The 24,867-nt window shown below is 34.1% G+C and overlaps 1 protein-coding gene across 3 annotated transcripts in view; it reads right to left on the bottom strand.

Annotated features, from left to right (window-relative positions):
* Nucleotides 1-24,867, bottom strand: part of FNBP1L (formin binding protein 1 like) — a 96,124-nt gene that overhangs the window by 12,134 nt on the left and 59,123 nt on the right. For 2 of the 3 annotated variants that reach the window (XM_081818821.1, XM_006728860.3), the window contains exons 3-9: nucleotides 22,291-22,344; nucleotides 20,916-21,063; nucleotides 20,108-20,170; nucleotides 14,582-14,686; nucleotides 10,955-11,083; nucleotides 9,026-9,172; nucleotides 6,659-6,862 (exon numbers count right to left, since the gene is read on the bottom strand). In XM_081818821.1, coding sequence (XP_081674947.1) covers nucleotides 6,659-6,862; nucleotides 9,026-9,172; nucleotides 10,955-11,083; nucleotides 14,582-14,686; nucleotides 20,108-20,170; nucleotides 20,916-21,063; nucleotides 22,291-22,344 — 850 coding nt within the window. Of the gene's footprint in view, nucleotides 1-490; nucleotides 506-5,104; nucleotides 5,264-6,658; nucleotides 6,863-9,025; nucleotides 9,173-10,954; nucleotides 11,084-14,581; nucleotides 14,687-20,107; nucleotides 20,171-20,915; nucleotides 21,064-22,290; nucleotides 22,345-24,867 lie in introns of all 3 variants that reach the window. The other variant, XM_031021433.2, reaches the window with a different exon arrangement.

The following is a 24,867-nucleotide window of genomic DNA, read 5'->3' as shown; positions in this document are numbered from 1 at the left end:
TTATTCCCATTCAGTAGTACAGAAGAAGAAAGCACTGACTCTCTAATGAAATTAGTAGGAAATTTTCTTTCTGTTTTGAAAATCTAATGATTCTTGTGGTAAACTATGAATAAAAATTTATACAATCTTTTTAAAAGAAAAATCATTTTTAATTTTCATTCTGTAAAAATATGAACTTTTGTTCTATCGTGTAACTTTTAAAAATAATGATTAACTATAATTTTACGCTCTGTAACATGACAAAGACTCCACTCAATAACATTTAAGAACTTAATGGGTTGATTACAGTTAATCACATTATTTTTGAATTTTATGACATCAAGAAGTACTGGCATATATTGGACTATGGAATAAATTATAAAAAGAAAAGACGCATACAAGGTGAAAATGTGGGGTTGTACCTTACCACTTATTTTGAATTAAAAAAAAAAACAATGTTTTGAAATTATTTAATGTTGGCACAGTATATAGATCAGCACATAAGGCTTACCATCTTCACCGACCACTGAATAGTTCAATGGAAAACAGAAAGAAATGGTAAATTATTCACATGAAATCATAATACAAAGATGCAATAACTTATACTTTTTTTTTTACAGTATTAAAATAAATATGAACATTTCACAACCCAAACAATTATGCCAGAAAAACAATTTTAAGCACATTTTGGGGAAAGTAAATTACTTGCAAAAAAAAAAAAATACACTGACGATAATGGGCAGATATTTTCTAATGCAACTAAAACTCAAAAGTAAACAGAAATCATTTGATCAGTAATCATTTATTTTCTTTAAGAGATAATTTTTTCCTTAAGTGGATTCACTTATATAGCTCTTTATTCTCAAAATACTAATATTTGAAGAGCTGAATATAAAGATCTAATATGAGTCATTTAAAAGAAATCTTATATGAAGTATTAAAAAATGAAAGGCTCTTCCCAATGCATTAAACAAAACACCATCATAGGAATTTTTATAGTTCAAAATACTATTTTGAATTTAAATATGTCAAGGGTAGATAAGGGTAACATTTCTACTTTAGTTTTAAGGCTTTTTTTTTTTTTAAGAAAATTACATTATCAAAATAATAAACGAGTCACCCAGATTCAAGTTTCCCATACATATTTCCTAACAGACACAACTATATGGGGTGAATGTTGTTTTGAAGATAGAGCTTCTATTTTTCAAATTTTATTCTGAAATCCATATGCTCAATAAGCAACACTAAAAATATAATGCCAATTTTTAGAAAACTGGATAAAATTTCTTTCTGAAAATATGAAATGACATAGCCAGAGTGCTCTCATACAGTATATATACCACTAGTATATACAACCCACATTACGTGGGTTAGCAGGACTCTGCAACTGACATCGCATCTATCAAGCATCCCCAGTAAACACGTGTGCACACATGTGCACGCTTATGCACACACACGCACACACACACACACACCCCTTGAGATCCATAATATGCAATACAGCTTTACAAAGTTAACCTTCACATTCATTGTGCTTGGTTCGCAACCTCTAAAATTTATTTTTTCCTATTTTCTAAATCATGATGTTTTAAAGAAGGTGGTGGTGGGGGGGTGTCAGGTAGAATTTCACATAAAAAATTTGAACTTTAATAAATAACTGACAAAAATATCTACCCCTTATCTCCAATGAATTAGCTATATATATTGATGGTTATGATGATAAGAAAGATGACATTTACTACCCATTATCTTTCCAAATTAAGCTTAACATTCTTTAGACTGTCAGTAGTTTCAGGGAACAAAACCACAACTTATTTTGGTATCACAAAATTCCTGATAAAAAGATTAAAAGGATTAAATTTTTAAAAGATATTCACGATCTTAATGTTATTAATACAAAATTATACAGAGCACAAGAAACAAAATATGTGAAGTATTTGAATTTATCTTTTATAATTTTCCCCAGCTAAATTTCTAAGTGAAATAAAAATTATTTTTCCAGTTTCTATATTTTAAAGAAAACATTAAGATGATTATAACTGAAGTATCAAATGTTTGTTTTTAGTTAATCTAGTTTTCAATTAGAAAATTAATTTATAGTTCAATAACCGTAGATTTGGGGATACAAAAAACTCAAGTTCTTTGTAAAAATATTAGAAATACATTAAAATATTTTTTAAGTAATTCATGTTCAATGCATAAATATCTTACTCTCATAAACAATTATCACGTACCTATAACTAGAATATTTCACATACCCCCACACCTTAATAAATACACAAAGGAACTAAACAGGAAATGAGGCAATTATAATTATTAGATGTATTTCATTTAAAGATAGGAAAATCCTGATAACTGTATTCTGAACAAATAAAAGCTTACAAATATGACTCCTGGTTTTTTAGACCATGAATAATTTAGACAGAAAACATGGACTTACTATTGCTAGATAAATCTTTCCCCCAAAAAAGAATTACACAGAATCTCAAATGAAATAGTTATAGAGTAAAATAAATTTGTTTCTATATGAAGTAGTTAATTTTAGGTGTGCACCAAATATCCCTTAATGGTTAGATCTTGATGTCACAGAAGGAAATTATACACCACCAGCCCTCAGTAAAGTCTACTGGTCAAAAACATCAGTCCAATATAACATTCTCATATCCTTAAAAATATTAGGAACTATACATACTAGGTTTCTTTAAAAAAAAAAAAAGGAAAGAAAAAGAAATTATAATTTCTTAGAAAAGCCAAAAGTAGGTATTTAGGAAAACAATGTAGCAAACATAGCACAACTCATCAGCTTTAAGAAACCTTAAGACTTACTTTGTAAGCTTAACAGACTGACTTGTAAATCCATGTTTAAAAAAAAAACTGGCCTCTTAAAGCTTCTCTTCTTTTTGGATTTTTCTACATTGAGAAAATTCTTCAGTGGCAGAAAAATATCTCTACAGGTTAATTTTGAAATAGAATCTGATAAACTACCAAATACCAATCAAAATGAAAAATTTCTCAAAGCCAAGGTTGTAATAAACTTTCTTTTCTGCTCTATCCTCTAATCCCCTACAATCCATTTACCCATCATATTTTCTACCTTGCATATTGCTTTTTTCCTTTGGTATGATAACTAATAACAAGAGGAGGAAGACTTTGGCCTTCTGGAACTGCCCCCACCCCCCCCCGAACAATGTACTAATGTTTAAAATTAAAGCAGTAAGTGTAAATAAGACAAATAATGACTAAGCAGATACTTTTAAGTTCTACAGTTTATAAAATTCCACCTATAAACTTATTCAGTAAGAATGAAGAGTCACATATTTAAAATTCTCTCTCCAGGGCTCACAGTTTTAACTTAACTTTTTTTCACAGAACTACATTTATTTCATATCTCTGTAACTATACCGTGTAGATTACTGTAACTGGGTCTGGTAGACTTAGTGTGTAAGATACATACACAATTACAAAACTATAGCTATAAATAGTAATTTTTCATGATTTATGTAACACATAATATTTAATTAAGTCTAAATCATCATTCAGAATAAAGATGGGAATTCTACCCTCATAACTCAAGCAACAGAAATCCCAAATATGATTTCTTAAAAGTCCTTCAAACAAGTGTTAAGGGCTTTTAAAAATGAACACAGGTACCTGTAAGTGCTTGTAAGTATAATACAGACTTATTTCTAGCGACTTTTCAGAATATCATTAATTTCCTATATCATCATTCACACAGAATTAGGTAAGACAGATGTAAAAATGTTCATGACATTATAGGAAAAAAGGAAGTCCAAAAAAGGACACCATACACTAGAACATGTCTGCTGCATTACTGACATCACTTTGGTTTGTCATATTGTTTTAATGAAAATGCAGAGGATAATGTAATCTTGGCCTAAACAAATATATCTTGTTCTACATGTGGCCAAAAGAGAAACTCAACTAAAGCAATTTGTAGAAAAGGCTACAAAATGTAATAAAACCAGAGAAGGAAAGGTTAGACAGAGAAGGAAAGAGAAGACATGAGAAGGAAAGAGGCTAGACAGAGAAGGAAAGAGAAGACATGAAAAAGAGAGAAAGAAGAAAGAGAGGGAGGGAGCAGGAGGGACAGTGGGGGAAGAGTGAGCAGCAAGAACAACAGTGAGCCCAACTACAGTGTATCACCATTAATGATTAGATTTTTTATGGCACTGATAGATTCAAGTTCTCACCTGTGGGCTTTCAAACCTATGTTTTTCATATGTCCAAACAAATGCTCAAGTTTCATAAATATATCTAAATTATGAGCTATGAATATTACAAGCACAACCTTAAATTCAAATATGAGAAATTAGCTTTACTAACATAATGGAATAACACTAATATTTATCAGTAGTATAATCAGCTGTTGCTAAAAAATGGTTTAATATTTGCTTTTTACTATTCTAAAATTTTTCATTTGCAGAGAATATCTTTAGATTTAAGTAAACATCAAAGGCTGGCCAATTTTTTTTTAAAAGGAAAAATTCTGGTAAAAAATACTTTTGTTTTAGTTCAAGAACACAAATTCCATGTAAACATTACTCAATATCTAGTATTTTATAGGCTTTTAAATTTATAAAATACCTACTAATGTATTATCTTACTTTGATCTACAATCCTGATATTTAACATGCCTATCTTTAATTCTTTAACTACTGGAAACTGTTTTTATACTTCTAAAAGTAGGGCAATTAAAATTGTACTTGATTTTTTTTTATTGTCAACAAAATACTTTATAAATTGGCAGAAGTCATTATTAGTGACAAATTATTGCATGAGTAACTCCAGTGACAAATTACTGAAAGTCTTAAAAATGTAAATACATTACAAGACAATGGTGGACATATGATTTCACATAAACAAAAAAAATAGCTAATATGATTGTACCCAGCACCCTCTTTATAATACCATTCTTTTATGGTTGAGCATTTCAAATGTTATAAAGAGGAGTTATTTTTAACTTGAGGGCAGCTATACTTAATTCTGTGGTGTTTTTAAACTACATATTCACAGGAGAGAGCCTTATAATGAGGGTGGAGAGTATTAAAAGCCACACTACACACACAATAGGCCATCATGCATTTTAACCCATTATTAAACTTACCCCTCTTTTGAGGCTTCTGAAAGAAGGAATTCTGGGCTTCCCTGTTTTTATTTCATTCATACAATAATGCACGGGCTCAATGGAGAATGTGAGAAACTGGGACCCATTAGGAGTACTGGATGTGAATAAACTAGTAGGGGTTAAGGGTGGGGACTGTGGCTAATATGGAAATAAAGAAAGGAATCAATAAGCCAAATGTGCATAGTTTTTTCCTAAATGAAAATTCTATTTTTGGCAACATACTTTTCACAAAATAAATCTCAAAGTTTTCTATAAAAATAAGAGAATTAACACAGTCTTGCCAAAACTGTCATTTTAAAAGTCAAATTTACTTTTAAAAATGTACCATTTCATTTGATCACTTTTTACAAGCTGACATTAAAAATATAGAGTACACAAATTATAATGTTAGAGAGAGCAATATGACCTACATAAAAAAATTCTCTTCTGGTTTCTAGAATATTAGCACTACCTAACTGGTTATACTTAACCTGTACTTGTCAGAGATAAAGGTGGCAGCTACAGGTAAAGTTATCTAAACAGGTAAGTCTACTAAAATATTAAAATTGCAACTGATTATTATCACAAATAGACAAATTTCATTACGTTTGTGGTTTTTCTCTCAGACCATTTCTATTTCATCTTCATTACACCTCATTTTTTTAAAAAAACTGAGTAGTCCTTGTTTTTCTAAGCTCTCCTATCTACTTTGTCTCACCTCTCAACTTCTCACCTGGAAAATATTAAAAGCATGAATAATGGAGTTAATTCTAAGTGCACTTCTAAAGATATTTATAAGTATATTATAATTTGAGTTAAATTTATCTACATTCTTGTGTCAAGAGCAGAAAAATGAATTACAATCGTGTATTTTAATAGAGCATATCAGATTAAAAGTACATATCTATTCTCAAACTAGACAGACACTGTTATAATCACTAAATTGGTAAGATTAAGCACTCATCTATTCCATTTGCTCATCTGCAGAGCTAGATTTATCTAACATATACAACACATCAAAAAATGGATTCCAACAAGAAGAGTGAGGATCTCTTAGTAAACTAGAGACTTTTTAAACTTCAAATAACCACAAACATTGAGCCCTTCCCATTAAATATTCACATGGATGATAAAAATAACCTTACTGGTATAACCTGTAAGACCTAATGTGACATTTATTATTGCTATGGTCAATCATTCATTCTAATAGAGAAACTGCAATTTTAGTGGTCTTATAGTTAGATCATAATGATTCCTTAGAAATTCTGATTGGAAACTACGAACAAGTGAACTTTCAAAAGCATACAATTCAAGAGATATTAACAACTATTTAATATTTTTACTTATCAAGTAGTGTTCAAATGTTAAATCCAGAAATAATTTTTACTATTAAGATACAAAACAGTTTCTAATAAGTGAAAAGTTAACTGAATCATTCAAATAAAAATGCTTATTCCCTATTAATAGTAAGCCATTATCCAATCAACACCTACATTGATTTAAATGACACACTAAAACAAAATTATTAGCATAGAAGAATTTTATGACTTTTACCTTTGGCTTTTTTCCAAAGAGCCACAACTTGCCCTTGGCCTTTCCTACTGTGGTTTTGGCATCCATCTTCCCACTTTCCTGTTTGGATGCACTGATAGTCCCATCAGAAATGGTTCTATAAATATGCTGACTGTAATCTTCAAATGGGAAGTCTCCTGGAGGTTCAAATCCAGACTTGAAGGAGTCTACTACCATTTGAGAGTCCTACACATATGAAACATGTTTTTAAAACCATTTTATTTATTTTTAATACCATTAGCTTTTAAAACTTTATTCAAGAAAACAAAAATTTAAAGGAAATAATTCTATAGTTATCATTAAAGGTTTAATAAAGTGAATAATTTGTCCCTGTGGAATAGTAATAAACCTTAAATATTTTAATCCCAATAAAGATACTAATTTATAATCAAATTAACACTATTAATTTGTAATATTCATGAATGTTTTTATTTCATAGCTTCAACCCACTGAAATTCATCTGAGGACAAGGATAAGTAAGATCTAACTGACAAAAGGAATACAGGAAGAGGTTATTCTCATGTAGAAATTCTAAGAAGTTTCAAAGGAAAAGGGCTTTTTGCTTACAGGGTATCTACAAAGAAGATGATCTTTCGAACAGGGGAAAGGACATCTAATTGTAAAAGAGAGTAAGAAACAAGTACAAAAGGCTTTCATTCATCCAAAAGGGGAAAGGATAAACAAAGTATCTTAAAGACATACTCGGGAATGTTAACCAAGCAACAGAGAAAGATCTCACAAACAGTATTAAATATAAAAGGCAACTTAAAAAATATAAAGTTCAGTATGATTTCCCTAAAACTTTAAAACTCACATAACTACTATATATTGTCTTTGGACATACCTACCACTATCCCAACGTTAGCTACTGACACCTTAAGCTCATTATTTTCAAACAGAATACTTTTATCTCTACAAACTCCTCCCAACCCGACCCCTAACCACTTCTCTTTTATCGCCTATTTCTGTTAATTGTGCATTTTGCCTGTCATTTAGTCAAAAGTTATCCACACGTCACACCTCAGTTTTGTCATTAATGCCACCCCTACCGATCATTCACTAAAGGGTAAGAAGAATGAGAAAGGAGAAGGGACATAACTATATTTGTAATCTTGGATCCAGCCATACTGAAATATAAATGTGATCTCTGAATTCCCAATTAAAGAACCCAAAAGTCCTTTTATTTTTTTTTTAAAGATTTATTAATTTATTTTGGGGGGGAAGCTGGCGAGTGGGGGGGAGGGGCAGAGGAAGAGAATCTTCAAGCAGACTCCCCACTGAGCACGGAGCCAGGGGTCCGGGGCTTGATCCCTGGACCCCAAGATCATGACCTGAGCCTTGAGCAAAACCAAGAGTCTGACACTTAACCAATTGAGCCACCCAGGCACCCCCAAAATCCTTTTATTTTTAAAATTTAAGTTAGAATTCTATGTGTTACAGGAAGGATGCTAATTAATATAATAAATCAACTTGCTATGAAGACTAAAATATATGGTACATATTTGGTACTCCCCAAACACTGGTTCTCTTCTCTTGTTCTTTCCTCATTATCTCTGTTTCTGCCAACCATCCGTTCTGGTCACTCTATCAACATTTACTGAGAAATGACCAGGTACAAGAGTCTTGCTAGACCTTAATCAAGACAGAATGTGACTGGATATTCTTCCTCAAGGGGAGCAGGGCTATGCTGTTCCTTCTACTCATGACGCCCTTCTTCCTTTTTCCCATGGGCCATTATTCCACACACTACCCATGCTTCAAGTGCCAAGTCTTATACTAAAAGCAATTCTTACAGTAACTCTAGATCTATTTCTTTCTCTTAATTTTCACGAGAGTAAGAATACAGTTTGTAACCCACAGTTCACAGGTTATGTTATACTCTTGGAATAGAATTGAAAATTTAGTGAGGGGAGGAGAAGGATTAGAACTCTTTTCTTTCAGAACAACTAGAATTTTAGTGTTTAGAATGGCTATCTTTAAAGCCCAAACGAGGGGCACCTGGGTGGCTCAGTCATTAAGCATCTGCCTTCGGCTCAGGTCATGGTCCCAGGGTCCTGGGATCGAGCCCCGCATAGGGCTCCCTGCTCCGCGGGAAGTCTGCTTCTCCCTCTCCCACTACCCCCTGCTTGTGTTCCCTCTCTCGCTGTGTCTCTGTCAAATAAATAAATAAAATCTTAAAAAAAAAAAAAAAAGCCCAAAGGTATCCAATCTACTGCCAGACTTCTAAAGAATATAATTTAGAATCAGCTATTCATCAATTACTTCACCCCTTTCCCAATTCATTTCACCAACTCCAGCTGCATACCTAAACCAAATACATTTATTCAAATATAATTATATAGCACTTACTCTTCTTTCATCAACTGATTTTGCAGCGAGAATCATTCCTTCCAAACATTTTGAAATGATAGGAATAACTTTGCGTTCTGAGTCTGCAAATCCTCTGTAACACTCACTGAGTTTAATAGTCCTTCGTTCATCCATTTCTTGTAGTTGCTAATAATCAGAAATTTTTAAAAAAAGGGAATACTGAATTTTCTTTTCATGCTGAAGCAAACCCCACCTCCAAATTAAGGATTCTACAGAAATAGTTACACTGTTGTTAATATCTTTTCAGTGCTACAGACTTACAATACTTAAAACTTGAGACTTGTCATGTAACAAAAGAAAAAAAAATCCAGCCTTTTAGCACATCTTAAAACCAGGTGACACTGGTTTTCAAGTATTCTAAAGGCACCCCCTAACAGGCCTTCCTCTTACCACCTCTACCTTTCATTCTTCAGTCAGAGCAGTTGTCTATGTGTCCAGGAAAAGCTGCACTTGAAAAGAGAATTCTGATTGCCCCCCCCCTTTTTAAAGCAACTGGTCTATAACATATATAAATCTGAGACTTCTAAGCCCTTAAGTTAGTTCAGACTACTTTGGTAAGATCTGGCTGGACTAAGGATCCACAGCTGACTGAATACCAACAGGTACTCAGACCTACCAGTCAATCTACAGCTCAGAGTGACTGTTAAAGTATTGGGGACACAAGATGAAAAACAGGAAGCTATATGGTGAAAATGGTACATATAATGGAATCCCCACAATTCAAAAATTCACTAACATATGCCACTAAGAATTATGCTGTGACAAGTGAAGCCAATAACTTAACGGCATTTTTGACACTTAATATTTGCCAATACTACTAAGCCTTTCTTCCTCCTAGGAAGCAGCTACACTGCTCAAATCCCCAAACTCCCACAGCCTTCATACCAGTTTTTCCTAATTACTTCCCGAAGCCTGTGGGTTTGACACCCACATTTTCACAAAGGAACTGCTCCCAGCATTACAAAATGGCAAGACTGCTCCACAGCAAGGTCCAAACAAAAGGATCAAGCCCCCAAACACAGAAAGTGGTTGATCTCCAAGTTAAGGTCTCCCCAGAACATGAAGGCTTAGCTGGAGAGCCTAGAAAAGCACCCAGAGTGAGGACTGGCAGGCTAGATACTCTGGATTAAATGACTGGAATATGATACCCACTCTAGGCCACCACCTCAAACTATGCTCCCTTTGTACTGCTAATTTGCTTAAAAAGAAAAAGAAAATGTATTTGGGCTCACAACTCTTGCCATATAAGCTCTGCTCTCCCAGATACTACTTTGAACACCGTTTCACCTAAAATCTTTTCTCTAATTTCTTGTCCTTCTAGAACAAGCAGTAACATAACTTAACCATCATGTAAATTCTGGGTTTTTATCTCAGGCTGTTTGGCAAATGTTTATCATCAAGTGATAATAGATGGGATTTGTAAGCAAACTTACAGCCTGAATTACATTTATGATCTGGCAGCTAGGAAGACAAGCAGATAAAAACTGGGCTAGCGAATACATTTCATAAGAGTTATTTCTGCCACGTGGAGTAATGCCAATGATTCTGGTATACTGTCAAAAAGCTACATCCCAATTCTTGTCAAGCAGATTACAATGTACAATTCCACTGAATTCCCCCCTATGGCCTAATGCTCAGTGACATGGTATTAAGCTTTATCTAGAAGATGTCATTGCTTTAGTGGACTGTTTATTACACTAATAATAAATCTATAGGAAAATCTGTGATTTCAAAGTTAGGAAAAATTTACTTTTCAAATCTATAATCATAAAGGAAGTTCGTATCACTAATCCTGATGACTAGTAAATCTAGAAACATGCTGGTTGATTCCTGAAATTTAAGTTTTACATTTAAAGAATAGTTCTTCCAACTCTAAAACTACATTAATTTCATATACCTAACCTTTACCTTGTAAATCTGAGGAATCACTACGTAGAAATGTTTGTGTTGTTCTCCATTAAAGTTCTGTAACTGTGCCGCATATTCATTTTTATTTTCATCAGCCATATGTGTACGCAGATTCAACTGCTGTTTGGCCTAGAGACAAATTGGTCCAGATCATTACCAACAAAAATAACAACGAAAAAATCATAGCTAATTCGCTTTTCTAAAAGTTACACTAAAACTAGACTTTTTCTAACTATTAATATCATTTAAAATTTAAGGAGATGCTTGCAGATCTTCTGGCCAGAGCACTCACCTTTGCAACATTCTCTTTCTCTTACTGCAATAGTCCTCCCCCTTGCAACAATCTGTTCAAATAAAGTTTCTCCTTACCAAATCCAGATTTTTAAAAATTAAATAAATGACAACATTATGGCTTGACTTGAAATAGGATGCTCTTAATCAGAAGGGAAAAACAGTACAGAAATATTTTAGACAGTTAAAGTTAGTAGTGAAACATTCCTTTAAACATAATCCACTTATATCCAACTAGAACCACAGTGAAATCAAATGATAGAAATGTTAATTTTGGATAAAGTAATACTCAACAATGATTTCCATCTCTATACAAAACCAGAAGTACTTTAAAAAATGTTTATTTAGAATACAGTTCTATTCATCTCAAGGTCTTACAGAAATGCTTTTTGACTGAGTCAGGTTAGCATCATCTACACTGATAAGATAAGAATGTTAGAATACAAATTTAATGTAAAATCATTAATTCTAGATTTAATGAAGGAGAATCTAAATAAATTTCTCAGTTGTTCTAAAGTAATAAGAAAAAAACAAAATAAGAACTGAACTCAATTTTTCAGTGTTCCAAGGAATAAATCATGTTATACGACAGTGCTTTGGAAATTGTAAAGCACATTGTGAATAAACTTCAATATTTTAATTCCATTTTCTGCAAATGTAGTCTCTAACCTTCTAAAAGGAGGTCCACAAGTTAGTTATTCTGAACTCAGAAACAAACTGACCTATGGAATTACATGGTAGCCAAGATACCAAATAAGCCCACAAAAATGCATTTAATCCACAGTGTACTTGATTACAATACTTAAGTGCTACGGAAACTAAACACCACAGCCCAAAATATTTCTACAGAAAAATACATTTGAAGTTCCAACCTGGGACCTTAAGTACACATTCATTTATTTCTTCCCCCTTTCTCCCTGCTCCCACAAACTATGATGGAATACAGTATTCTAAATTATTCCCTACCCACAATGGTTCTGTCAGGAGAAACCGCTCCTGTTCTAAAGTCACTGGCTGTGATTCCCAAAGCCTAGGGCAAAGGTTCCACAGGGTATGTAGAAGTATAAGGCTAGAAAGCTAATACAACTGAATTCTCCTCTGGCGTACTGTGGGCTTCATACTAACTGCCTTCTCTCTCTTTTTTAACACTGCATTAAAAAATCTTTTAAATGTTTAATTGTGGTAAAATACACAATACACGTAACATAAAACTGACCATCTTAATCATTTCTAAGTGTACAGTTCAGGAGTGTTATGGTATACTCATGCTGTGCAACTGCCTTCCTTTTCTTAAGGAAGATCAGTAACTGGTTTGCTCCCTCTTCACTTTTTTTTTTTTTTTTAAACTTTTATCAGTAGTTGCTCAATTGAAACTATGTTCCCTTCCCTACCTGGTCACTTACAACAGAATGCCTCTACTCTATAGTTCCTAAAGCAAATCCTCAAAGTTTTCCAAATTTTCTAATAAGTAAGGAGACTACAAACAAATGAGCATAAAAAACTATAAGCATTAAAATTCTTAAGTTAGGTCAAACTATTAAACATGTTATATCTGGATTTCCAAATGTCTAATTAGTCTCTAAAGATATCTTTACAGACCAAATGAAAAAATAAGTTAAATGAGAGTCTAGTTAAAGAGTTCCTTAACTTGTCTAGTACATAAATTATATATTCAATCAATGTTTGGTCAAAGGAGGTGGAACCAGTGTCAACCAGCAAGGATGTCTCCCATGTATAAAACAGTGCCGTTTCCAACTGTTGTGGTCCACATTTTTATCAAATAATGATAACACATTATGTGCATGACATGATGCTAGGAAGGAAATGAATATATGGACGATCAAAATCAGGATCCAAAAATCTAAACAGCAGAGTTAAGTCTAGTAACTGACAGAGATGTACATATGCATTTAAAATACCAACAGTACAAGTTCTGAGACACATTTCTCATACCACACCATATGTGAAAAAACATTGGGTTAACCATAAACTCAATGGGAGTCCATCCAAACAATGTAATTGCCCAAAAAGTCGATACACATTTAGGCCATAATTAACATAAATTTGGTGTTCAAAACAAGGGAGGTAATCAAACTCAGGACCGATAAGACCATACCTAGATTATTACATCCAATCGGAAGTAATATAATTTATGTGGGACATTGACAAATTAATAGATATCCAAAGGAAAATAGTTACAATGAAAGGTAACTTGAAGCTATTTCCTACATAGAATAAAGAAACACAATGGTTTATCTAAGGGTAGAGAATCTGCTACAAATATCTGAAAAGCTATAATGAGGAAAATAACAGATTTGATACTTTTCTGGTACCTCAAAGAAATTAAAACTAAACAGAGGGATGAGTGAGATCAATATAATAAGGAAATGCTAGAGTTGGGGGGAAAAAAGAAAAAAGAACAAACTGCCTTAAGACTGTGTATTTCTAACAAGATGGAACTTACTATCATTAGAGGTTTAAAGTCATTAAAAATCAGGTAGAAAAAAATAAAAGCCTCACAAGTTATACTAGAAGGCCTTTAAGGTATTTGCAAAATCTGGATTTTATATAATTTTATAGCTTTTAAGTGGTAAAGAAAATGGAATGCAGAAAATAAATTACTCCTCCCTCCCTTTTTACTTTTTTCTTGCTCTAATCCCATAGAGAATTATAAAATCCTAAACTGAAAATATACAAATGGTGGGCCTTTGTATATACAAAAATGTGGAGTAAGGTTCACCTGTATTTCAAAATACCAACATTTCAACTCTATCACTATGTCAAATGTTCTAAGATAAAGAGCATACAGCACGGGAGAAGGAAAAGCTAAGCAGCAGCAGTTACAGGACTGATCCTACAAATAGTTATGTTACAGAATACCTGACCCAGATCAGTTAGTGACAAGAGAGTTCAGCTTCCCAAAATGAATGAATGAATGAAACAAATACATAAACAACTAACATCACATACCTCTGACACTCTGATCTTGTTTTGCCTTGTGTCAAGTTGGGAAGCACACTACCCAACTCCCATTTGCACACACCATCAACTTACCTCAGACTTTCTATTCTGTTTTGGAATAGGATAGAAACTTATTCTCAATAGCAATCATGTCTTTCCTATGCATTCTGAATGCAGTTAAGACATTACAATAAAGTGACACGTATTAACTACTTTCTCAGACTAACTTGTGATTTGAAGTACACAAATATTTGTATATTTTAGATTTAGACATAGTTTTTCTCTTGGGGAAACTACCAATACAAATATTGTAACTACCCTCCATATGCAAGTAATGATATTTCGATATCAAAGTCAGTTTGGATTATTTCTTACCTTTTCAACGTCTGCCTTGGTTGCATTAGTATCATTATCCAATCTTTCATAACTCTGTTGTGCCTTTTCTGCCTCTTTACATTCTCTTTCAAATTTCTTTTTACTCTGTTTAAAAAATTAAAATATCACACTAAGAAATAAAATTAATTTATCTCATTAAAAAATAAATTTAAAATGCTGCCACTGTATATTATATAGAATTACACACTAAAAATTTTTCTAAATTAGAAAAGAAATGTTAGTATTATAATCAATCCATGTGACTTAAGTATCAGACATTATAGACTGTCAAGGAAAAAAAAACATTGGCATGACTGAGTTAATATTTATAATATACCTCATCGTTTGCCAATAAGAAAAAAAATCACATTTTTTGGTAATTTTTTATTATAAGCTCACCTTCAGCAGGACTTTTTTGGTTTGTTTGGTGTTTTGTGTTTGATTTTGTAGGTTTGTTTGGCTGGTTGGTTTTGGTGTTTGCTTGTTTCATTTTTTTGTGGTGGAATGTGGAAATGTGCCTCCAAAGTGGCTTCATATTATTTCTTCCAGGAATCTCAGGAATACCGTTAGCCCAGAACCAGGCCTTTAAAATTTTTACTTAAATCAAATTACTATGACTTTGTAAAAGCTATTCACAACAGAGCCATGTGATATGTACCATATTTCCTCCCAGGCATACTTCTTTTTTTTAATTCCTGGACTTAATTTCTTTTCTTACCTTTGCTTAGTTTTCAACGTATTTTTTTTCTAATTCCACCCTAGTGTGCACAGTTCTTTAAAAATCTCTCCTCAGTTAATTCAAACATATTCAGAATTCTATCCATTTTATTTTCTTAATGAAATCTCTTCCAAAGGCTTTGACCTATTGAAATTTGGACTGCTTATACAAACTAGACCTATTGCATAGCTGCTTCCTTAAAAATTCCCTTCACCATCATTGCAGAGATTCCTTTCACCTCCCCTTTGATTTGAAATTCATATTTCCCAGTTCCACACCTTCCCCTTTCTTGGTTCATTTCCTTATTTTGCTAGAACACATTTAGCAATAGCTTCCTCAAAGATTTGCGGGAGATAACTTTTCACATCTCCATGGCTGAAAATACCTCTACCATCACTTTTAATTGATAAAATTTGGCTGGGTATGATGCTGTCAGAAACTGTCTTCCTTCAGAAATGTAAAAGTACTAACTAATCCACTATCTTCTGGCTTCCTGATCCCATTCTGATTCCTGATCCTTTGCATAAAACATGTTTGTTTTGTTTTCCTCTCTGGAGACTGGTAAGGATCTTCTCTCTCCCCTAACTTTTCTGAAATTTCATGAAGATATGTCTTGCTGTGAGTCCACTGTGCTGAGCACCTAGAAAATCCTTTCCATCTAGAAACTCATGTCTTTCTGTTCTGGGAAAATTTTCTTGAATTATTTTTGTCTGTCCATTTTCAATGTTTTCTCTTTTTTAGAATGCTTATTATTTTGAAAATGAACCTATAGGATGAACCCTCTACTTTTCTTGTATTTTCAATTTCTATCATTCTGCTCTACTTTTAAAATTGAGATTTCTTCAATTTTATTTTTTCTAAGTGAGTTTTTAATTTCTGCTATCCTAAAGTTCTTTGTGTGTTCCTTTGACAGCATCTTATTCCTATTTCACAGATGTAGTATCTTCTCTATTCCCTTTCAATATTAATAGCGTTGCAAATGTTTTGCTTGTTTTTGCTATTTTCTATTTCCTTTCACAGTCACTGTTTCTTCAAAGCTGCTACCCACCCCCCACCCCCATATTAGTTTTGGTCTTTAGTATTTACATTAGTTGTTTTCTCTAAATGTCTGAGGATCCTTGCCTATCTGTTCTTATTTTAAAAGCCAACTGAAAGTTCCACAGGTGGGGCTTGAGGATTATTGTCTCTTCCTCTAGGGTAATATGGCCAGGTAGTTTCCTTGGAGAAACCCTACTATTGTTATCTGTAAGTCTTTTCTCTCAAGCTAGTTAGATTTCCCAGAGGAGACTCCTCAATTTCTTACCTGGAAAAACATATCCCTTGCTACCTGTATTCTGAGAATCGCTCAGAAGAAAGCAGAGGATGTCAACATTTTCTATGTACCTAACCCCCTTATTAGAACAAGTTAGATGTCAATTTCTTATCTTGGGGATTACAAAATGATAAATGGGACAAATTTGGATTCCAAACCTCTTAACTACCAGGTCAAGGTTTAAATTTTTCACAAGATACCTCTCCTCCTTTGACCTTCAGATAGAGACAAGCTTCTTTGCTGTCTTCCTTGACCAGTGGGCAGAGTTCTTATAGTCCATCTTTTACTAGAGGGTTAGTCCTTTGAAGATTCAAAACTTTACACAGGGGTATCAGTGCCAACTCTCTACAACATACAGAGCTAAAACATCATCTCTGTCCCTGTATATTAAAACTTAAGCCCTTAGCAAGGTCCAATAAACCACCACACTCCAACACCTCTGCCTTCATTCTTCAAATGCCACTGTATCAGCTCATATACCTATTGCTCTGGCTTCCAGTTTACCCTTAGTTTCTAGCAGTTACAGATCTCCCCTTCTCTCAGCTCTAAGAACTTAAAAAATACAATAAAAAACAGTTTAGCTATTATATCTAAGTATTTGTAGCCAAGAGGTTTCTGAGTTAGCTCAAACTGTCATATAGCTAGAACCAGACATACCTCCCCCACCCCTTCTTAGAAGAGCCCACCTCCCAGTGTAAAGGCTGGAAATAGCTGATACTTGCTTTACCAGCCTCCCCATAGCGGGAGCATGGTCAAGTAATCTAATCCTGTCAAAGGCACCCATTAGGAAGTCTGCTGGGGATTTTCTGAGAGTTTTCCCTCCCTGATAAAAAGGAACAGTTAGAAGAGAGATGCCCTCTTTTTCCTGCTTCCGCATGCAGCTGAATGAGGATGTGGTGCTTGGCAGCTTAAGTTGACTGTTGACCATAAGGGTTGGGACAAGCCTGAGGAAAAAAGCCAACATGGTCAAGACATAAAAAGTGGACAGAGAAAGCAGAAGCAGCTTGAGTGACATCACTGAGCTACTGACCAACTCTGAAATTGCTCCATTTCTGAGCTCTGTTCTTATAAATCTGCACACTCTGTTACCTGAGCTGCCTGACAGACCTAGCATCTTTGATACTTTAGTCTTGGTAATCTCTCACCATTCCTTCAAAATTTTCATTATCCTGGGGTTAATAACTGTCTTTTTAAACTATTTTCCTCAATTTTCAATACTCGGTCACTAATTCAGCCTGTCTCTCCCACTTCTTTAAATCTCCTCTCAATTATTTAAAAAATGTTAGGAATTTTGCAATTTCATTTTCTTGATTAAACAGGAAGATACAGAACTAAGAAATGGGATCCTGCACATATTTCTACATATTCCACAAAAATTGTATTTGTCTATCTCTCTCACTAGACTGTAGGCTCCACAAAAACAAGGACTATGTCACTATTCACTTTTTTTCCCCCACTGTTCACTTTTGTACCAGGACTCAGTACATGTCAAGGATGCCTTCAATAAATATGAGTTGAGCTGAACTCATCTTTAAAGGTATTGTTAGACTTAAAGAAATCACTCCCACATTTTTTTTCAATGCTTCTTTCTTATGACCCCTCTAACTTTTGCTTAGTAACTGCCAACTGTTCTAAAGGCAAGTCAGCACATATTAACAGGAATAATTTGTGCCAAACCAAGTTTTTAAAGGGACCAATGACTCACAAGTGTAGGAGTCTGTTATTATAAGTAAATGAAAACACACATATATACACACTCATTAGGTGACAGATACTAAGAATGCTAGTTAAGGTAATTTAAAATTTAATAAATGTAAACACTCCTAAAAGTCCTGTTAAAACCAATTAGAATGAAAATGAAAACGAAAATGAAAGGGACTATTAATATAACTAAGAATTCTCAATCAGCACTAGTGCCTAGAATCTTCTATCAATGACATTTATATAGCAGGACTTTACTCTTAGAATACGTGATTTTAAAAAAAAAGAAGAAAAGGCCAAAAACACTATATATATACATGAGGTTTTTCTAATCTCAAACTTAAAAGTCCTTTTCCTAAACTAAATTAACACAAACTAATTTAACATGGAAAAACATCCTTTTGAATAATTTTCAAGGAATACAGTGTCCATAATAAAAATATGCAAGTAAAAGAGTAAAGAATAAGCTGCTTACTAACCTGAGAGTTCAGAAAGAATATATTTTTTTAAGATTTTATTCATGTATTAGAGAGAGCCTGTGAAGTAGGGAAGGGCAGAGGGGGAGGGAGAGGGAGAAAGAATCTGAAGCAAATTCTGCACTCAGTGGGGAGCCCAACGCACCTGAGCTGAAACCAAGAGTGGGACACTCAACCAACTGAGCCACCCAAGTGCCCCCAGAAGGAATCTTAATCTTATACTACAGAACATCTGGTAGAGAATTTTAAGGAAAGCAGACAATATTCCATGTAGACATCTTGTTTTTCAAATGACTGTATGCCAGAATATTTAAGAGAAAGCACATTAGCAAGCACCCTTGAAGTCTGGGGTTTTTTTAAAGATTTTTTATTTGAGAGAGAGAGAGAGAACGGGGGAGGAGCATAGAGAGAGGGAGAGAAATTCTCAAGCAGGGTCCCCGCTCAGCTCGATCCCAGGACCCTGAGGATCACAACTTGAGCTGAAATTAAGAGTCAGCCACTCAACCACCTGAGTCACCCAGGCGCCCCTACCCTTGGAAAGTTTTTATAGTAAATAATTATTATACTTTTATAATTTTACCTATAAATACTATCAAGTATTTTCTTTCCTACAATTTGAATGGTCTATGACCAGGAGCCCAGTACTAGGAATATTTACATTATTACAGAATCATTGAACTGGAAGAAACATTTCATATAATCTTGTCCACTGTCTTCATTTTTCATATGCTAAAGATGAAATCAAGAGAAATCACAAAAGGCAGAACTAGAATCTAGGTCCCCTCAATCTCTGTCAAATGGTCTTCTGAGATGCATCACTATTTTTTTTTAAAGATTTTATTTATTTATTTGACAGAGAGAGAGACAGCGAGAGAGGGAACACAAGCAGGGGGAGTGGGAGAGGGAGAAGCAGGCTTCCTGCCGAGCAGGGAGCCCGATGTGGGGCTCGATCCCAGGACCCTGGGATCATGACCCGAGCCGAAGGCAGATGCCTAACCAACTGAGCCACCCAGGCACTATTAATACTCTCATTACCCCTACCCTCTATCAATATTTTATAGTAACTATTGCAAAAATCAAAAAGTATACTCCTAAACTTTTAGAGTTATCTGAAGATTACGGAGTTGGTACAAGTATAAAGCCATATAGGAAAAAAAAAAAAAAAGAAAAATGACAAAATGATCTCATATTCTTTACACCAATGTCAAATATGAATAAATACATCGAGAAATATTAAACTCAAAAGATGTGAAGCATAGGAGAATTTGGGACTAAACTAGTCTATAAAACTTTATAAGCATGAAAACACTATAACTCACGTTATCCATCTGTTTCCAGCACATATCAAGGTACTGTTGAGCTTTCCGTCCCTCTTGAAGATGCTGAAGATCATAACCAAAAAACAAATAAAACAAACAAAAAATTAGATTTAAATACTAAAAGTCTAAAAACCCCAAAAACCTTTATTTTTCACTTTATTTTTTCAACGTACTAATTATATAACTTTATCAAGACTTAGAAAGAGACTATTAGTAAAGTAAAACTCTCTAAAATGCATTTAATAAGTATTATCTGAATACTTTAAGTATATCCTTTAAGACAGATATAATCTCTAGAAAAATACATGATTTGTCTTGAATAGGGGTTGACAAATGTCTTCTATAAAGGGTCAGATATAAATATCTTAAGTTTTGCAAGCCATGTGGTCTCGGTTACAAATATTCAACTTTGCTGATATAATACAAAAGCAGCCACAGGAAATACATAATAAGTGTGGGTCTGTTTCAATAAAACTTCAATTACAGTCACTGAAATGTGAATTTCAAACAATTTTCACATGCCATGAAATAGTCTGATTTTCAACTATCCAAAATATACAAACCATTCTTAGTTCATGGGAATTAAGAAAAACAGGCAGTAAGCTAGATTTGGCCCATGGGCTGTAGGTTACCAAAATCTTGGTCTTAAATCCAAAAGGATCACAAATTAGCAAGAGTAGCTTAAGATAATTTTAGCTAAAAGAAATTAAAATAGTATATCAGTTTATACTGAACATTACTTTAAAAAGCAAAGTAATTATGTGAAAATATTTCATATACTATATAGCTGGATGAGAACAATAATTACCATTTTTCTTTCAGTTTTCAGATCATGAGCATATCTCATTAATTCACCATAAACTCTGTGCGCCATTTCTTCTGCTACTACTTCTCGCTGTCCTGCATAGTCATTTAACTCGTTAAGGATGTTAAAAAAGGCTATACACGAGGTAAACCTGACAAAAACACATTAAAAAATGGTGAAATTTATGTATTTTTTCTTTACAAATATTCTCTGTGAGGTATGGATTAAGCCTGACACTTGACAAATTTTAACATACTCAACCTACCTCTCCACTAGTAGCTCCAAATTAACTTTGTATGAAAAGAATACCGCATTTAACTCAAGTTGTGTATGTTTGGATATCTTCAAGTAGTCTTAATTTATAAATAAAGGGATATATGGGGTCAAAAAATAGTAAGAATACTACCTGCAGGCTCTTTTGGCATACTGGAATCTCTTAAGTAGCCAACTGACTGGCCTGAGCTGGGGAATGAGCTTGGATTCCTAGGACTGGCAGCTGAACCTGTTGCAGAGATGATGTGCTTGCTCTCAAGGACAGAACCTGCCAATCATACCACTCAAATGCATTTCGATGGCTGATCTATAGAACAATTTTGCTATCAGCTCTGGACACAGCTGCTTGTATGCCTGCCCACATCCTGAATGGAAGTAAAGTGCCATTATGGTTGGCACCAAAGAGGGGTAAAACGGGGCAATAAGGGTAAAAAAATGCATGTGGAGGGAAGCAGAGAACCAAAGAGAATCGCTATATTAACATGTATAGATCTACTCTAAATACACTGCTCCAACACTCTTTCAGTAGAAAGCAAGTAACTAGTACTCCATTAACACTAAACCTAAGAATCCTAAAACTAACAATTATATACAAAGTTGTTCTAAGGCTAGTCTCTTTGTTTCTGTATTTTAGAGCCATCCACATATCCCTGCTTAAGATTACCAAAAAGCTCATAAGCAATTCCTAAACTTTTATTCAGAGCTCCAAGGTTACTGAAAACCTCATTCCTTTTTGATATCCCTTTAAACTAACCAGCCAAACTGTTTTAATACCTTTAAGAGTAAAAGCAAGAATCTAACAAGCTAACAACTACAAAATAAAGTAAGGGGAAAATACCCTTTTCTTTTGAAGACTAAATCACTCAAGTAAATTTAGTCCCAGTCCACATTTTACTTGGAAACCCATACTTGCAACTATTTCAGAAAACTGAGCCCACTGAAACATTCATTATTAGAATAGTCCCTTGTTCAAACACCTGTGATTTTTTTAATTAAAACTTAAAAAAAAATCATTAAAAGAGCTAACAGCATATTTATTTTACTAAATAACAAAAATATGTTTTTTTTATTTCAGTATGCAATAATAAACAGGTATATAATTTACCTTGGTTCTTCATCTTTGGAGGAACGTTTGGGACAGTACTTCTTGACCAGATTTCTACAGGAAGAAACCAAGTTTTTTAATGTATAAAAAATACTACTGTTGAAACATATTCTAAAAGTTGCCAATTTCATGATATCAAGAATTTAATGACATAAAACAGGACAGCAACATAATCCTCTACTACCATTAACATCATATGATCCTTACATTTTGTTCTTGAAATACTGATACCTGTAAAAAGAAATGTTATTTTTGTGTGTGTATGAGTGTAATCATAATAATTTGGATAATTATGCTATCAAACAAGAGAGGTAAGAAGAAACAAAGTACAAAGAATAGAAGAAACAAATTTCAGTATATGAAACTCAGTGACAGCAAAAAGATGTATTTCAAAGAAATATCATCACTATTTTGTTTTGCAAATCAGGAATTTTAATATGAACTAAGTAAGGTAACATGTAAACAAGATACTGACTCACTAACAGGATAAAAGAACAGTATCCTCCATAACTCTGCTTTTATATGACCCTTAACATTCTCTTTTTTAGGCAAATTAATTATATTTATACTTGTAACTTTCTGTGCCTGCATCTGTGTTCATTCTACACAGTCTCAGCCTAAAATGCTACCTCATCTCACCTTTGCAAACTCAGAGGAGACTAGAACATGGACTCTGAAGTCAGACTGGACTACCTGGGTTTGAATCCTAACTGTTTTGTGTGACACCTATGTGTCCTTGGGTAATTTACTTGCCTAGTTTCCTATCAATGGCGGTAACAGTACCTACACCCTACAGGGTAATGAAAATTAAAGTGGACAATATTTGTAAAGCATTTACCAGTGCTTTGTACAATTCTCAAAATATGGTCAATGGACAAGTAAAGGTCCACAGACTCTTTGTTGCCAATCCACAAAAAGCTAAGTACAGAACTTGAGAGTAATTTTGTCTGTTGAATCTAATAATAAAAAAATTGGTGCCTATATTTTATGTCTCCTTTTACATCATTTTTCTAGCTAAAATTTTACTGTATTTTACAAAAGCATTAATACACAATGGGTTGGAAATTTAAAAAGAAACTAGTCCATCAACACAAATAGAGATACACTGTTTTAACCTGTAGGCATTTATAAAATAAATGGCCCTATGGTCTTTCAAATAAATATTTCAAAAGAATCACTGTCTTAATTATTCTCAAATCATCACTGATTCATTCCATTCAATTCAGTTTATTCATTCTATAATTACCTACTATACGCTAGGCACTGGGCAAGCTACTGGGAACATTAGAAATGAGAGAGTACCCATGCTCAAGAGATTTATACTCTACTGAAAGGAGATAAGCATATACCAATAATTACAATATTACAATTACATAATAAATGCTATGATAAAAGTATACAAAGGGTGCTATGACAGACAAGAGAAGGAGGTCTTAACACCCTGAACAATGGGGGAAAAGAACAGGCAAGACACTGAGAAGGGTTAATATTTACCAAATTAATCAAAAAAACTCATAGTCGGGGCACCTGGGTGGTTCAGTCGGTAAAGCATCCAACTCTTGATTTCGGCTCAGGTCATGATCTCAGGGTCATGAGACTGAGCCCCGAGTCAGGCTCTATGCTCAACAGAGTCGGCTTGAGATTCTTGCTCTCCCTCTCCTTCTGCCCCTCCCCCTGCTTGCTCTTAAATAAATAAATAAATAAATAAATAAATAAAATCTCTTAAAAAAAAAAAAAACCTCACAGTCATCACTGGTTGTAAAGTAAGGTACAGAATGAAAGCCTTAGGCCTTACATATATATACCTGTTTACTGAAAGTTTTACTAGAAAGGAGGGGAAGATGGAGAAGAAAGATCCTGAGCTTCTCTCTTCCCACAACACTCAAGGCTATAACTATATACAGTGCAACTCACTCTGGGAATGACCTCAAGACTAGCAGAACACCTATTCTACAACTAAAGATATACAGAAAAAGCCATGTCAAAAAGGATATTAGGGGCAGATACACAGTCAGGAACCAAAACCCCATCATGGCAACCCACAAGCGGTAGAAGTATCACAGGTGCAGAAGTCCTCCCTGAGGAGCAAATGGATAAAGCCCCACATAAAATACCCTCCCACTCTGGGGATCTGCATAGGAAAACAAGACCCTATAACATCTGGCTTTGGAAATCAGCAGGACTTAACTATGGGAGAGCGAGAAGTCTATAGGAAACCAAGACTCTTCAAAGAGTCTGTATCACTGGGAGATATAGCACAGAGACAGAAGTTTAAAAAGTGCCCGGGCCACACGTAAAGGATTTCATTTACTGACTAATTTTAGGATGTGTGCACAGGGGCAGGGATTCATAGGAACTTTCTCCAGGAATGGAAGTGCTGGCAGGTACCATTTTTCTTGTACTCCTTCAGCCTACTTGGTCCTAAGCTGGCAGGCACCAGTTTTGAAACTCTCCATCTACTTTGGTAGCTGTGCTCACCCAGCCCTGTGTTCCTTTGCAGACCTACCACATTCAACCTAACCGCTCTGGTTAGTTCCCACTAAGCAGTTCCCACTCACCACACCTGGCAGGCAGCCT

The sequence above is a fragment of the Leptonychotes weddellii genome, chromosome 4 (genome assembly GCF_054177405.1).
Source record: "Leptonychotes weddellii isolate Sample4059 chromosome 4, ASM5417740v2, whole genome shotgun sequence".
Taxonomy (NCBI): domain Eukaryota; kingdom Metazoa; phylum Chordata; class Mammalia; order Carnivora; family Phocidae; genus Leptonychotes; species Leptonychotes weddellii.
Note: the sequence above shows the minus strand (reverse complement) of the source record. Positions and strands in the feature narration are given on the sequence as shown.